The following is a 14121-nucleotide window of genomic DNA, read 5'->3' on the forward strand; positions in this document are numbered from 1 at the left end:
GCCCTTGTGGTCTCTTCCAACTCTATGATTCTATGATTCTATGATTCACTTGCTGCTCTCAGAAATGAGGCTCTTTAAAAACATTTGTGCTTTGGGTTTTTTCAAAGGCTCAAATCGGGAAGAGCCAGGAGTGAGCCATGTGGATTTCATGCAGGCTTTCTGCCTTTCCCAGCGTTTTCTCCATGATTTTTGAGCTCCTTAGAAACAGGAGGTAAACCTCAGTCTGCATAGTGCAGGTGGGGGCTCTCACATGACTTGATGCTCTTCCACGAAAACAAAGTTAAACAAAACAACAGCATGCCAGCATGCTGCTAAACTGCCTGAAATCGGTTGGGTTAAGGTGAGGGCTTCTAAGCCTCTCTTAAGAGCTCTTCAGTCTCCCTTCAACTGCTTACGACAGTGCATGGTTAACCATTGCTGAGCCAGCACAAAATCTCTCGAAGCAGGATGTTATGTTGCTGCTGGTGGTTGAAGTGTTTTTTGGGGGACAGGAGTGTTGAATCAACCTGTTTGATTATACTGGGTCTTACTTAAGTGTGTGTGTGTGTGTGTGTGTGTGTGTGTTTTTCCGTAGGACCATCCCGAGCAAGGCGTGTTGTTTCTTGTGCGAGGGCTGCTGAACGTCATCCAGGACTATACCTGGGAAGATAACGGTGATGATAAAGTCCGGATTTATACGAATGTCGTGCATCTTCTCTCAGCAATGAGTCAGGAGACTTACATCTACCATGTAGACAAAGGTAAGAGAGGGAGGCTTTAATGCTGGGAGCCCCAGAATTTCATTAGGAGGCTCCTGCAAGCCACAGTACCAAATGCTGACTCGCTTGTGTGAACAATAATGCAGCTGCCTTCGACTGAGTCAGCCCATTGGTCCATCCCCCCCAGTATTATCTACTCTAGTGCCCTTCCCCTGAAGTTTTGGACTACAATTCCCATCAGCCCTAGCCAGCTTAGCCAATGGTTCAGGGTTTACTCCTGATTGGTACTTCAGAGTCGGGGGCTTTCTTAGCTCTGCTACTTCCAATGCTCTTAAAAGGAGATGCCTGGGATTGAAGCGAAGATCTTCTGTGAGCAAAGCATGTGCAGAATCTTTTGCATTTAAGACTAGGTATCTGAAACCCTGGAGAGCCATTGCCAATCAGTGGAGACAGTGCTGGGCTCCGCATGGTCTGGCTCCACATAAGGCAGTTTCCTGTTAATTTAGAACCACGCAGACTGAGATCTTACTTCATACCACAATAGCTGAGTGGTATAGCATCTGCTTTGCATGCACAGGGCTCCAGGTTCAATCCCTGGCATCTCCAGGTACGGCTGGGAAGGACTCCCTTCCTGAAATCCCAGAGAGCTGCTGCCAGTCAGTGTCTGCAATACTGACTGAGATGAGCCAGTGGTCTGACTCGGTGCAATGCTGGTTCCTATGTCCCTGTGCTCTACCACTAACCCTATGCACAAAGATGGAATTGTTTATGAATATAGCAGGTGTAAATACATGGAGGAAGCGGGTGATTGAAATTGCAGTCCAACAACCTCTGGAGGGCCGTAGGTCCCCCATTCCAGCTTCAGGGGGAAAAGGAAAGCTTCAAGGAGACAGATTTGGTGCTAGCAAAGGTGTTCTGTTAGGAGCTGACAGACTTAATGGACAAGCAAAGGCGCTTGAATGGCGTTGCTTGACAGCAGAAGATGTAAAGGCAGTTGAAGGTTCCAGAGGTGGATCGGTTAAGATCACTGTTGCTGATATATCAGAGGAATAAGGGGGGAAAGACTGTGGAGAATTTCAAAAAGGTAAACACGAGGAGTTAGTCTGGATGCAGAGAGGATGGGATTGCCAATGGAGGAGTGGAGTGTTGCTTGGTCTGACGGAAGAGGTGAGCTATTTCAGCATAAAAGTTACGTGACTGGCATGCAACCGTAGTCAAGATGAGACCTGATCAGGGTATGGAATGGAGTTGGAGTGGAGGAGGCAGAGAAGAAAGGGCCTGATTTACAGTGCTGTACAAGCAGAAGTGCCTTGGCCTGACGCCAGACTGATAAATGGAGGGCAAAGGGATAAATGAAGTCACAGGTGAGGCCAGGGCTCTGGTCCTGTTCTGCCTTGCTAGTGGTGGATAGATTGCCTTTAAACTTGGGCAGTTAACAGAAAGGTGGCCTGGAGACAAAGAGACGCCATAGACACCTTCTGTTGGATCCGCCCTCTGCCCTGAGTTGTAGAAATGAGGTTGCTTGTTTCAGGACTTCGAGTCCTCTCTGCATCCATCTTATACTGCCACCTCCCCCTGCTCCATCTTTTTGTTTGGCGGGGCTGCAAAAAGAGAAGAGTCAGGATTCTGTTATGGGGTTGTTTTGTTTTGTTTTGTTATGGCACAATAGATTTGTATTTAAAAATGTGTTTTAAGTTGTTTGGAGACCTTCAGGTTACAAGGGACTAAGAAGTCTAATAGTAATGATGATAATTATAATAATAATTATTCTGGAGAAGACAGTAAGGGGCAAAGAGAGAAGAGAGGAATCATTATTTCCAAAGAGTAAAAAGTGAAAGCTTTCAGTTTCTTTTTTGTATCTTTCAACTGTGTGTGCGCAGGGGGAAAGGCACAGTTCAATGCTGAAGTCACAGTGCAGCTCAAGGGATCAACAGCCTTCTATAATTAAGTACAGTGACCTGTCAGGCAATTAGTAGCCAGCATGAGGGAAGGGGTAGTAAAAGCTTGGAAATATGTAGGAGAGTTAAAGGCAGAAAGAGGCATGTATTTATTTAGAGGATTTAATAAACTGCTTGATCCAAGAAGCTCTCCAAGCCGTATACAAAAGAATTGGAGCTAAAACCCACCGTCTAATTAAAAATAAATATATGTAGAGCCACTATCATTAGAGACAAAGATAAAATTAATAAAACTTCTAAAATGGATCTAGGTAACTCAGTTTCTATATCTGGGTAGACTTGCTGAAACGAAAAGGCTTTCAGTGGGCAGCTGAAACAGTACAGTGAGGGCACCTGCTTAATGTCAATAGGCAGGGAGTTCCACAGACACTGGTAGTGCAACATCCCTTATTAAAACTGATTTCAACACCAAGAAAATTTAGCTTGCAATTTTATTTCGGATCAGATAGTATCACATGTGGGGTCCACATGTAAACACAAAATCAGTAAAAAGGGAAAAAATGCATATACAAGAAAGGTGGGATCGGTTGACGTGCGCACACACACAGTTTTGACCTGCAAGTTGATAGTGACTCCTAGGCAATCACAATGCTTTTAGAAAGATGCGCAGGCAGGAATGTCAGCCGCTGCTTCAGTCGCTGGCCCAAAAGATGAGGCTCTTCACCCTCCACGGCTTTTACGGCTGGCCCTCCCACCTAGCAAAGAGAGCTAGAAGGGTGATGGCAGCAGGCCGGTGTGTCAGGAGTTGCTTAGTCCCTGCAAAGTATGTGTGTATGTAGGAGAGACTTAACGCACAGCATGAGCAGGGTGGGGAAGCTGAAGCCTTGAAGTCCTTAAGCCACATCCATCCATTCATTTAGTATACCGCCCTTCATCTGCAGATTGCAGAATGGTTGGTGGCCAGAAGGAACCTCTGCCAAGAGTGGCTGCTCAAAGCAAAAAATTGGGGGAAATCATAGGTGGGAGACGAATTCAAATCCAACTCCCGTCCCCAGTATGCCCAAACAGGGCTGTATTTAATAATAATAATAATAATAATAATAATAATAATAATAATATTTTTTATAAAAATAATAAAAATATTTTTTTATTTATACCCCGCCCTCCCCAGCCAAGGCCGGGCTCAGAGATTTGAATCATCCCCCTCTCCTGCCTTGTAGGGATTCAACATAGTTCAGCTAAAGATCAGTGTGACTAGTCCTTGGACCAGTCACTGTCTCTCTCAGCCTAACCTACCTCACAGGGTGGTTGTGAGGGTGGCAGATTATGCACACCAACTTTTGCTAACTTGGTACCCAGCAGATATTTTGGACTACAACTCCCATCAGCCTGAGCATTATGCTGTGCTGACTGGGGCTGATGGGAGTTGTAGTCCAAAACAGGAGGGCACCAGATTGGCAGAGGCTGATGATATAAAATATTCTGAGCTCCTTGGAAGAAAGGTGACATGAAAATAGAAAGAAGATCCACTCTGGGTCATGTTTTCAGCCTCAGTTTGGTGCTTGTTTTTCTCTTTTAGCACAGCTTGATAAATCCTTTTCGGTTACTAAGCAAGTATTGAGTGTGCAATTGGATTATGATCCTGCACAAAGAGCCTAAATACTTAATCCACACGTTGCAAACCTTATTTGTGCAAAACCTGGGATTAAGCGCTGCTTTGCATCAGTAACTCTTGAGCGCTTGGTTCAAAGAACTTCATGTATTCCTAAATTTAATAATAATATCTTACTAGTGCAGGCACACTCAAGCTCATTTAATCTCATGACATCTCCCCAAGAGAGAGAGAAAAAGAAAGAAAGAAAGAAGGTTCTGCCCTGCTTTCTCTCTTGCCATGGCAGTGGATGAAGTAGTTCTTTAAAAATACACAGCTTACTTGCAGATAGCTTAAATGAAGTGTGGGTAAGGCCACTGGAGTAATCTGCAAATGCTGGAAGACTTCTGTCTTGATTGTGTAGCAGATTCCAATATTTCTGTAAAATCAAATACCTGAAAGTGGCATTCGGAATTACCTTAACCCGGGTTGGCAGCGTTGTGGCTCCTCCTGTTATGGGTGTGGAACCTTTTTCAGCCAAAGGGCCACGTTCCCTTCTGGGGCCACGTACTAGTGGTGGGCGGGGTCAGAGGCAGAAGTAGGCAAAGTGTACAATAGGCTAGTTTTTGCACACACCCCTCTGTGTCATCCATCCAATCAGAGTTCAAGGATGCATTCAAGTCAGGCAAAGTCAAGAAAAACAGTCTGGATACAAAGCAGGGCCCATGAGTGGGGAGAGAACCAGGGGCCAGATAGGTCTTTGAGGGCCACATTGGGCCCTTGAGTCTGAGGTTCTCCCCACTGGCCCTGAGCTGTTTTTAATGTTCCATGTCATAGTAATAGTATATGCATGGATGTGGTATTTTATGAGATTATGTTATATAAATGCTTCTGGTTTTTTAAAGCTGTTTTTGTTGTGATTGTATGTGTGTGTTTACTTCTTTTTAAATATTGTTGCTTTTTCCTATGTTTTTCTCCTATGTTTTTCCTATATTTTTAGCTGTTTTATTTATAAGCTGCCTTGAGTCAGGGAAAAAGGTGGGGCTGGGGAAAGTCAGCCAGATGGGCGGGGTATAAATAATAAATTATTATTATTATTATTATTATTATTATTATTATTATTATTATCTTTTATAAACTGGTTTGAAAACCTCTTGAGATTTTATAACGCTGAATGTAAGTACAGTGGTACCTCGGGTTACATACGCTTCAGGTTACATACGCCTCAGGTTACATACGCTTCAGGTTACAGACTCCGCTAACCCAGAAATAGTACCTCAGGTTAAGAACATTGCTTCAGGATGAGAACAGAAATCTTGTTCCAGCGGCGTGGCGGCAGCAGGAGGCCCCATTAGCTAAAGTGGTGTTTCAGGTTAAGAACAGACCTCCAGAACGAATTAAGTTCTTAACCCGAGGTACCACTGTATTCTAAATAAATAGATGGATGCTGTCACAGGGGAGGTGATGTATAGAAAGCCCCGGGAGACAGAGAATCACTTCCATCTCTTCAGTTTTGTCATTTCTCTGGCACACCCACTTGGTGTTTACATTGCAATTTTTTAAGTGTCATGGGACTGCTCTTTTATTCTCTGTTTAGATCGTGTTTTGACGTGGTTGATTTTAAGCTGCAGCTTCTGAAAGTTTTGCTTTCTCTCCCTGATAATGTCTTAATAATGTTTAGCTTGCTTTGTTAGTCCCTGTTGAATGGGTAATTTTATTGATTTTTGTTTTTCTGATTTTTATATCTTGTATACTGCTTTGAACACTAGTCATGTTCTGAAATATGAAATACTAGTCTGAAATACATATTTCAGAGAAAACTATTTTGAGAAGCTTCACATTCTTGGACACCGTTCTGGCATAATTTTAAATATTTGTGTAAGTGAAATAAAAAATGGTCTTAGGGATGTTACGTTCTTTGAAAACAAATTATTGAATGTACCATAAAGTCAACGGTGATCAATGTTCTATTTTGAAAGAAAAGACTAAAGTGAGAGAAAGTGTTCTTGTTTTGAAAATCAAAGAGCATTCTGTAAGAACAGCAACTTTTTCATATTTCTGAAGGGAAACTTTAGAGGCTTTTATCAGTCCGAATAATTAGACAAACTTGGCTCATTAGTGTATTTCCCAGCAGAAACAGATGAGTCTTCTTAGAACTTTAGTACAATCTGCTGAGGGTATTTGCATTTTGTATGCATGAAATCCGCCCCCCACTTTTTTGGTTTCCAACAGTCAAAACAACTTAAGACTTGTCATTAGGAATTTTCATCCAAAAGTTACAGAACAGATCCAACAGTGTACACTAGGTCATGCCTACATGGATGTTCTGAATGCACATCCAACTTTGTAGTTCACTATGTGCCAAGATGCTCAGACTCTACTTTGCCCATAGCTTACTCTACCCAAGGAGTAATTTCAAGCTCAGGTGTATGTATGTATGCACTGGCTCTGCCCTCTGGGAATGGGTGGTATCCAGCTAAGCCCTACTGAGAGTTCTTGCATTGCAGGGAGCTGGATGAGATGACGCTTGGGGTCCCTCCCAACTCTACAATTCTATGACCAACTGAAATTAATGAATTAATGGGTCTCCTCTGAGTGGGACTAGCATTGGATACAACTGATTGTTACTTGGAAAACTGAATGGCAGACAGAATTTCTCTGAGATGTTTTGTATTGCTTTGTAACGCTTTCATGTTGTTGTGCACTGCCCTGATGTTTTGCAAGAGGGCGGTACATAAATATTTCAATAAAAGTAAGTATTCTTACTTTGTATATATATTTAGAGCATTTAGGCCCCTTGCTTCAGCCCAAATGGCTCCCAGAGTGCCTTACATGCAATCAATTAAAACGAGTACGTGCATGTAGGTTTACAATCTTAAACACACACACACACACACACACACACAGGAACGGAGGGAAGAGGAAGAAAATAAAACTCAGGCACCAATAAATGTTTACTTTTTTGTCTTCTGTCAAGCATTCTTGAATACCCACATCCCTGTTTTTATTCCTAAACCTGTTTTCTCAGTTGAATCCAACGATACCCTGTATGGTGGAGATACCAAATTCCTGGCAGAAACCAACAAGTTGTGTGAAACCTTGATAGCCCAGATCCTGGAGCATCTCAAGAACCTTGGGAAGGATGAGGTTGGTGCAAGCTAGTTTCTTCTTTTGGGACACCCATCTAGCCTAGCCTTCCCCAACCCCTGCAGATTTTGTGGGACTACAATACTCATCATCAATGCTTGCCGGAGCAGATTAGAGCTGTAGACCAAAACACCTGGAGGACACCAGCTTGGGGGAACTTGGTTTACATAACAAATATTTGCACAAACACTTTACATAGTTTGCTTCCAGCCTTGCGTTGGGCCTGAAATCTGCTCCTAAGCTGCTGGCCACTGTTCCTCAGTTTTACTCTCCTTCCTTTCCTTCTGAACATATCTTGCTTACACCATTATTATGGTCACACCATTTCCAGCTGAGGTTTGGTCTCATGGTGTCAGGTTTCCCTCTGCAGGGGTGGAGGGCCCATTAAGCTGGTATGCCCTTAGAGATTGGACTCCGGGAGATTTTGTGGTGGACAGAACTCTTGATTCTGCTGAGGTCTTAGTCCCGCTGAAAATCAGTGAGATTTGGTGGGCTATTCACACAATCACTCCAGTGGCTTCTCCAGCCTGGAGGAGCCCACGTTGTTCCTTGGTATTCTAGGGAGCTGCAGACTATAACACGGGCTGGACGATTGCCAGAGTGTGAGTGACGCAAAAGGCAAGGACAACTGCTTAGGTCTCTGTGATGACATTGACGCTGTTGTTGTTGTCACCAGTCTGGTTGAAGTGTCCAGTGTACCATCTGGTCTAGGTCTGTGGGACAAGGGTCAGCTTTTGAGGCTTGAGTATGTGGACAAGGTGTTTGCAGTGAGTCAACTGGCCACAAGTCAACCAGCCATGTATTCCTTTGGCCCTGACTCATCCTGGCTAATTTGAGCAGGCTGAGGAGAGGGTGGGTGAGTCCTGGGTATAGAAAATGCATGCTTGCATGAGAGTGTGATGCTTGCCAACCTTAAAAGAGGTGACAGTCTCTCAGTTCCTGGGGGGAAACCCCACCCCACCCAGGATCCCATGATAAGTGAAAAGTACCAGCTTGTCACAAATAACCCCTTGAAGAGTGAGGTGTTCAAGAGGGTGGTAGCAACTCTCCAGGCACTCTTGGAGAAAGATTATCTAGGCCAAATCCACTTTGGTTTTAGGTCTAGCTTTGGAACAGAATCGGCCTTGGGTGCCCTTATGAATGGCATTTAGTGTGAAAGAGGCAGGCAATGGTGGTGGTGTATCTTTGTTAAATCTCCTTGAGCTCTCACTGGCTTCTGATACCATTGACCATGGCATCCTTCTGAAAGTTACCATCTGGTCCCCAGTATGGTTTGACATGTCTATGATGCTGTTGGGAGAGTTCATTTGAGGTATAGGTACACTGATTATTCCCAGCTCTGAATCAGAAGTGGCTGTGCCAGTGCCTGGAAGCAATGGTGGGCTGGATGAAATCCAACAAGCTTATTATACTGTATTAGATCCCAACAAGATGCAGGCTCTGTAGGTGGGTGGCTTTCAGGCCTGTTCTGGATGGGATCTCGTTTGTAGTCTGCAATTTTAACTGTTTTTGTCACTAGAAGCTGAGGTGTCTACAGTGGCGAAAAGTGTATTTTATCAGCTTTGGCTTGTGTGCCAGCTCTGGCCGTTCCTAGACAGAGCATTAGCCAGGCCACAGTGATCTGTTCATTGGCAACGTTGAGACCGAACTACTGCAATGCACCCTATGAGCTCATAAAGCATATAAGTGCTGTATAAGAACATCTCTCATTGCCCACTCATTGGGAGTGTGGAGAGAGCAGTTGCTTGACTTCAGCAGGGCTAATGTTCCTGTAGAATGAGGTAGCTGTAGAAGCATGATGTTCAAATGTAGCAACATCTTCTTGGGAGAGCCTTTCCCTATGTTACATTCAACATAAACTCTTTCTTCCTGGGTTGTATGCGTGCACGCATGAGCGAGTAGTCCTGGTAGCAGCGTTTAGGCAGCATTTTAATTTCTTTCCCCTGCTTGCTTCAGCAGTAATTCACACCGGGCAACAGTTAAGGCTGGGTGAATTGAGAGAGGGCTCTGGTGAAGTATAAAATGCATTAATTAATGTGGCAGGTCAGCCACAATGGCTCAGCAGCTTCCAACTATTCTTCAGCTGATTTGATTCCTTGGGGCGATGGCTGGCAGCTCTGCCTCTAAAAGGGGGGAGGGGAGGGCAAGCGGCTCTTGCTCTTCCCAAGTTGAACAGAAAGTGCTTCCTGACAAAGGGGATGATCAAAAGAGCATTCAGCCTACTACACAGGGGTAATGCTGGCATTGCTATGGAACACCTCTAGGGCTTGGCAGCTGCCCTAGAGAATCCCTGATGTGGTGCTTTTATGAAGCATCTTCAGGGTAAACATATATGAGCATATGAAACTCCCTTCTACTGAGGTTAGATCGTTGGCTTATCTAGCTCAGCATTGTCTTACTATGGCTCTCTACATGTCTGGATGAGATATCTTCCAGCTTTCCTACTTGAGATTCTTTGGAATGGGATTGAACTAGGGACAGTCTGCATGTGCAAGTCAGTGTTTATGTGACACTGCCTTTGTTTTTGCTGTTTTGTAATGTGTTCTAACAGTGTTGCGTGCAATACTGCAGAATGACACTGTTGTTTCCAAGAGGGTTCAAAAATTTAAAGTAGGCAGAAGACATGAAGGGAGGTGCTGATAAGGGAACAAAAGGGGTTGCTCAGCCGTAGGTTAATGTGCCTGTCAGTCAAGTGCTTTCATTGCAGCTTCAGCCTAAGGGAAATGCAATTCCCTTTAGAAACAAAAGATGACATATGGATGATAAAAATTAAAAATAGTATTATCTCCATCATTACATCTGTTGATCTCAAAACAAGGCAAAAGGCTTGACATTTGTTGGTTGAATGTCTGTAATCAAACAAAAAAAAGTCTTTTGTCAATTTTAATACTGATTTATTATAGCACAAACATTTGTGGACTGGTGTCCACTTCATCAAATGCATGATGCGGCATTGTCAGTAGGTAGATATGAATCAATAGGTGCAGGCTAAAAAAACTAAAAATGGTCCCAAATGACAGTGAAATGCAACATCTGCAGCCTGACATTCCATCAGTTGATTCTCTCCTCTCCCATGCAACCCTGTGTGTGAACTTGCAAGCTACATGTCTGTCTGCTAAAAGAATTATGTGTTTTAAAATGTAGACTTTAAAGCGGCAGAGCCAGCTGGCTCTCAACCTCTTCAATAGCATCTTGGCCCACGGAGACCTGAGAAACAACAAACTCAACCAGCTCGCTGTTAACTTGTGGAACCTGGCTCAGAGGCACGGCTATGCAGACACAAAAATCACGGTAAGGCAGATTTTGAGGCTGGGCAGGTTTGAATACCTTTGTATTCAAACAACAGAGTTTTGCAGCATCTTAAAAGACTTAACAGATTTATTGTAGCATCAATATTTATGGGCTGGAGTCCACTTCATCAGGTGCGAGAAGTTGGCAGCTATAAAATAAATAGCTACAGAGAGGAAAAATGGGTCCAAATGGCAATGAAGGGAAAGGGTCAGCTTGCTTTGTTTTGTTTCCATCTGTAGAAGACTTGGTTTAGCAGAATTGTCTCTTTCGACATTGTCTAATAATTTAAACTTTTCGAATTAGGGTATCCAAGCTTCCCTGTTTTAATTGGAATAACGGTTCATGCCTGACTCCACTGGACCCTGAAACCCAGTTTGCCAACGTACTTAAAAGCAGAGCTGCATAGCAAGAAGACACCTCATGTCAACCTTTCCCTCACTTTCCCCATAAAACTGGAACTCAGGGTCACCCAGTGAACGTGACTGGCAGCAGATTTGAAACAGACATAGGAGAAGATGCACAACACATAATTAGTCATGTGATTCATTGTCAAAAGATGTGTTGATGCTCACAGACCCGGATGTCTTGATAGGGTAACATAATATATCCCTCAGTCACTACTAGTCATGGCTGCTATAGGAATTATCCATTTTCAGAGGTCGTGTGGCACTCCAGTACCAACTGCCAAGGGGCCAGCAGCAGGGGAGGGCTATTGACTTCAAGCCTTGCTTGTTGCCTTTGAGGATGCACATGGTTGGCCATAGGATGATGGACTAGATGGACCTTAATTCAGAAAATCATTGCTAAATAACTTTTGCATGGCGTGATGATTTTCTTTTGTAACTTCTTTCCTTCCCCCAAAGTCAGACTCACCACTGAGTGCGCAACCAAAAGAATAGCTGGCCTGTTCCATTTCACTCTATGCCCATCAGGAAAATATAGGGAGAATGCTGCTAACTGCATTTACCCAGAATAAGCCTTGCTGTTCACTAGGAAGTGCAACTGCCTACATTAGCGCTGGAAAATGGGTATTTTTGTGGCATTGTAAACCCAGGGCTGTGTGTTCCATGCACTTTTAAGTGCCCAAAATTAATTTTTACAAAATCGAAGCTGTGCTCCCAAGGTAACTCAGATTGACCGATGGCCCATAGCCCAGTGGCAGAGCTTATGCATTTTTCATGGCAAATGTTCCAGGTTCAACGCTGCTACTTCCAGTTAATGGGCCTTGGTTTCAGCAAGAGAGACAGACAGAGACCCCCCTTCTGCAATTAGGGCCAGTAAGCTACTGCAGGTCAGAGCAGGCTCAAGTCATTATGAGGCAGCTTCTTTCTCTGTGATTTACATAACAGACACACCTTAAGCAAGCTTTCACGATTGCCTGCCCTTTGATTTTGGTTGTGCTCAGGGGTCAGGATGCTCTGCAGGGCATTTCAGCCCTGCTCCCAACTAACACTGGGCGATATATCAATCTATCTCGCCCAGGACCAGTATGTGAGGGTAGACTGCGATGACAACTTCACTCAGCATCATTGCTCTTGAGTCCCTCTGCCGCCCAGCAGGTTGAGGAAGAAATAAACTAGTCAGGAGCTGGAGGCAGAGGGACTCAAGTGGCAGCGGATTCACCGGCGATATACCACTGGTGAAACTGCAATCGCACTCTGCCCGAATTGGCAACTGCCACCAGTTCGCAGGAGCCAGTGGCAGGATGGGGGTCCCATTAAAATGCTCCTCCTAACCCAGCTGCGAGAGCCCTGACCCTGTTGCTGCTTGCATGAGAGTAGGAGCGGGATTGGGGCTGCTCAGCTGGGAAGAGCAATGCCAGGACCCCACTCCTGCTTGCACTTGAATAGGAGCAGGATCGGGTCTGCAGCTGTGCTTGGCTACCGCCTGCCTGCCTTCATCTGGGAGGGTGTGCTGTGCCTTTCCTCCCAGAAAGATGGAGCCCACCTTCCTGATGCAAGGCAGCCAGGCAAGGCAAACCCCAGAGGAAAGAGGCAGTGCACCTGCATGGGCGAAGGCTTAAGGCAGTCAAATCCACAACGCCCAACAGGCTCTGTGCACTTGGCTACTGGTCTGTCTTTGGGAAGTGGGGGGCGAAAGTGGAAGGTAGCTTGCTTGCCCCCCACACCAGTGAAGGTAGAGGAAGCCTGGCCAAGGAGCCCCAAGGTCCTTGCTGCTCAAGCGCAAGTGGCAGGGACACCAGGGCTACCTCTGCTGGGGGCAGGAGCTTTCCGCCCCCAGCAGCCTAGCCAAGGAGCCCCAAGTCACCTGGTGGTCACAGGTGAGTGGAAGGGGACTCGGGGCTCACTCAGCTGGGGGCAGGAGCCTTTACACCAGGCATAGGCAAACTCAGCCCTCCAGATGTTTTTGGGACAACAACTCCCATCATCCCTGACCCTGTTAGCTAGGGATGATGAGAGTAGTAGTCCCAAAACATCTGGAGGGCTGAGTTTGCCTACGCTTGCTTTACATACATCCCCAGATGAGCAGCAGGCTGGGGCCAGCTGTATTGGCCACAGGCTGCAAGGTGCTGAGGTAAAAGCACCTCAGCTTCCATGATGAGAACTGCAGCAGTTTCACCCATCACCTTGCCAGCTGGTGCCAATGCAGCTCTTTACAACATCACAGTTTATCATCAAACTCTGGTGTTTGGAAGCCTCTGCCACCTTGTTGGTTTTTGAGGACTTCCACAGATGTTGCTTAGGGCACTGTCAAATTTCCACATTGTTCAGTGGTTTCAAACCCATCCTGAAGCAGATACACATTACCTGTAGAGAGAGGACTTGATTTTCATTGTTTATCCCCCCCCCACCCCGCTTCTTTCTATCTTAGGTCAAAACCTTGGAATACATCAAGAAGCAAAGCAAACACCCTGAGCTGAGCCATTTTACCGATCTGGCTGCAAGACTTCCTCTGCAGTCAAGGACCTGACAAATCATAGCCTCCTGAACTTGGATGTACTGGAGGGTCCTTCTCTAAGGCCTACAAACCCCCCAGGCTGCATCTTAGGCTATTATCGGAGTTCAATATCTTTTTTTCATTTTGTAGAGTCCCTTGGTGCGTGACAGATTTATTTGGTCAGAGACAGAAGGAAAATGTGTCCTGACAGTGCCATCATTTTTGAAATGAGGTTTTGTTTCCCCATTGCACAGCCACTAACCATTAAAAGGTGATTTAAATGCTAACTGGGGGTCGGTGAAACAGTATCTTACAATTTCAGACTGGAAATAACTTTTCTATCCAAATCTGATGGGGCTGTAAAGAAAAGAGGAGAGATAACTTGTGCCACCATGTTTGAGCAATGTCTTTTGAGTGCTGCAGCCTTTGAAAGATGGGCTTGTACATCTGATTAACAGGGAGCTGTTACTCAGCGTTCATCTTGAATATACCTCTCAGAACACCTTGCTGTTGGGCCTTTTTATTTTATTTTAAAGCATCATGTAAATGCAGAGATCCTTGAGCGTTTGTGGTAGACCTTGAGAAATACTTGGAAGCA

At 44.9% G+C, this 14121-nt stretch overlaps 1 protein-coding gene across 7 annotated transcripts in view; it reads left to right on the plus strand.

Moving 5' to 3' along the window:
* Positions 1-14025, plus strand: part of VPS35L (VPS35 endosomal protein sorting factor like) — an 82760-nt gene extending 68735 nt beyond the window's left edge. For all 7 annotated transcript variants that reach the window (XM_083413396.1, XM_083413393.1, XM_083413398.1 and 4 more), the window contains 4 exons: positions 575-740; positions 7216-7334; positions 10479-10625; positions 13458-14025. In XM_083413396.1, coding sequence (XP_083269522.1) covers positions 575-740; positions 7216-7334; positions 10479-10625; positions 13458-13556 — 531 coding nt within the window. In that variant the 3' untranslated portion in view covers positions 13557-14025. The remainder of the gene's footprint in view (positions 1-574; positions 741-7215; positions 7335-10478; positions 10626-13457) is intronic.
* Positions 14026-14121: the final 96 nt, after the last annotated feature.

This window comes from Podarcis tiliguerta, assembly GCF_965153285.1.
Source record: "Podarcis tiliguerta genome assembly, chromosome: 14".
Taxonomy (NCBI): Eukaryota; Metazoa; Chordata; class Lepidosauria; order Squamata; family Lacertidae; genus Podarcis; species Podarcis tiliguerta.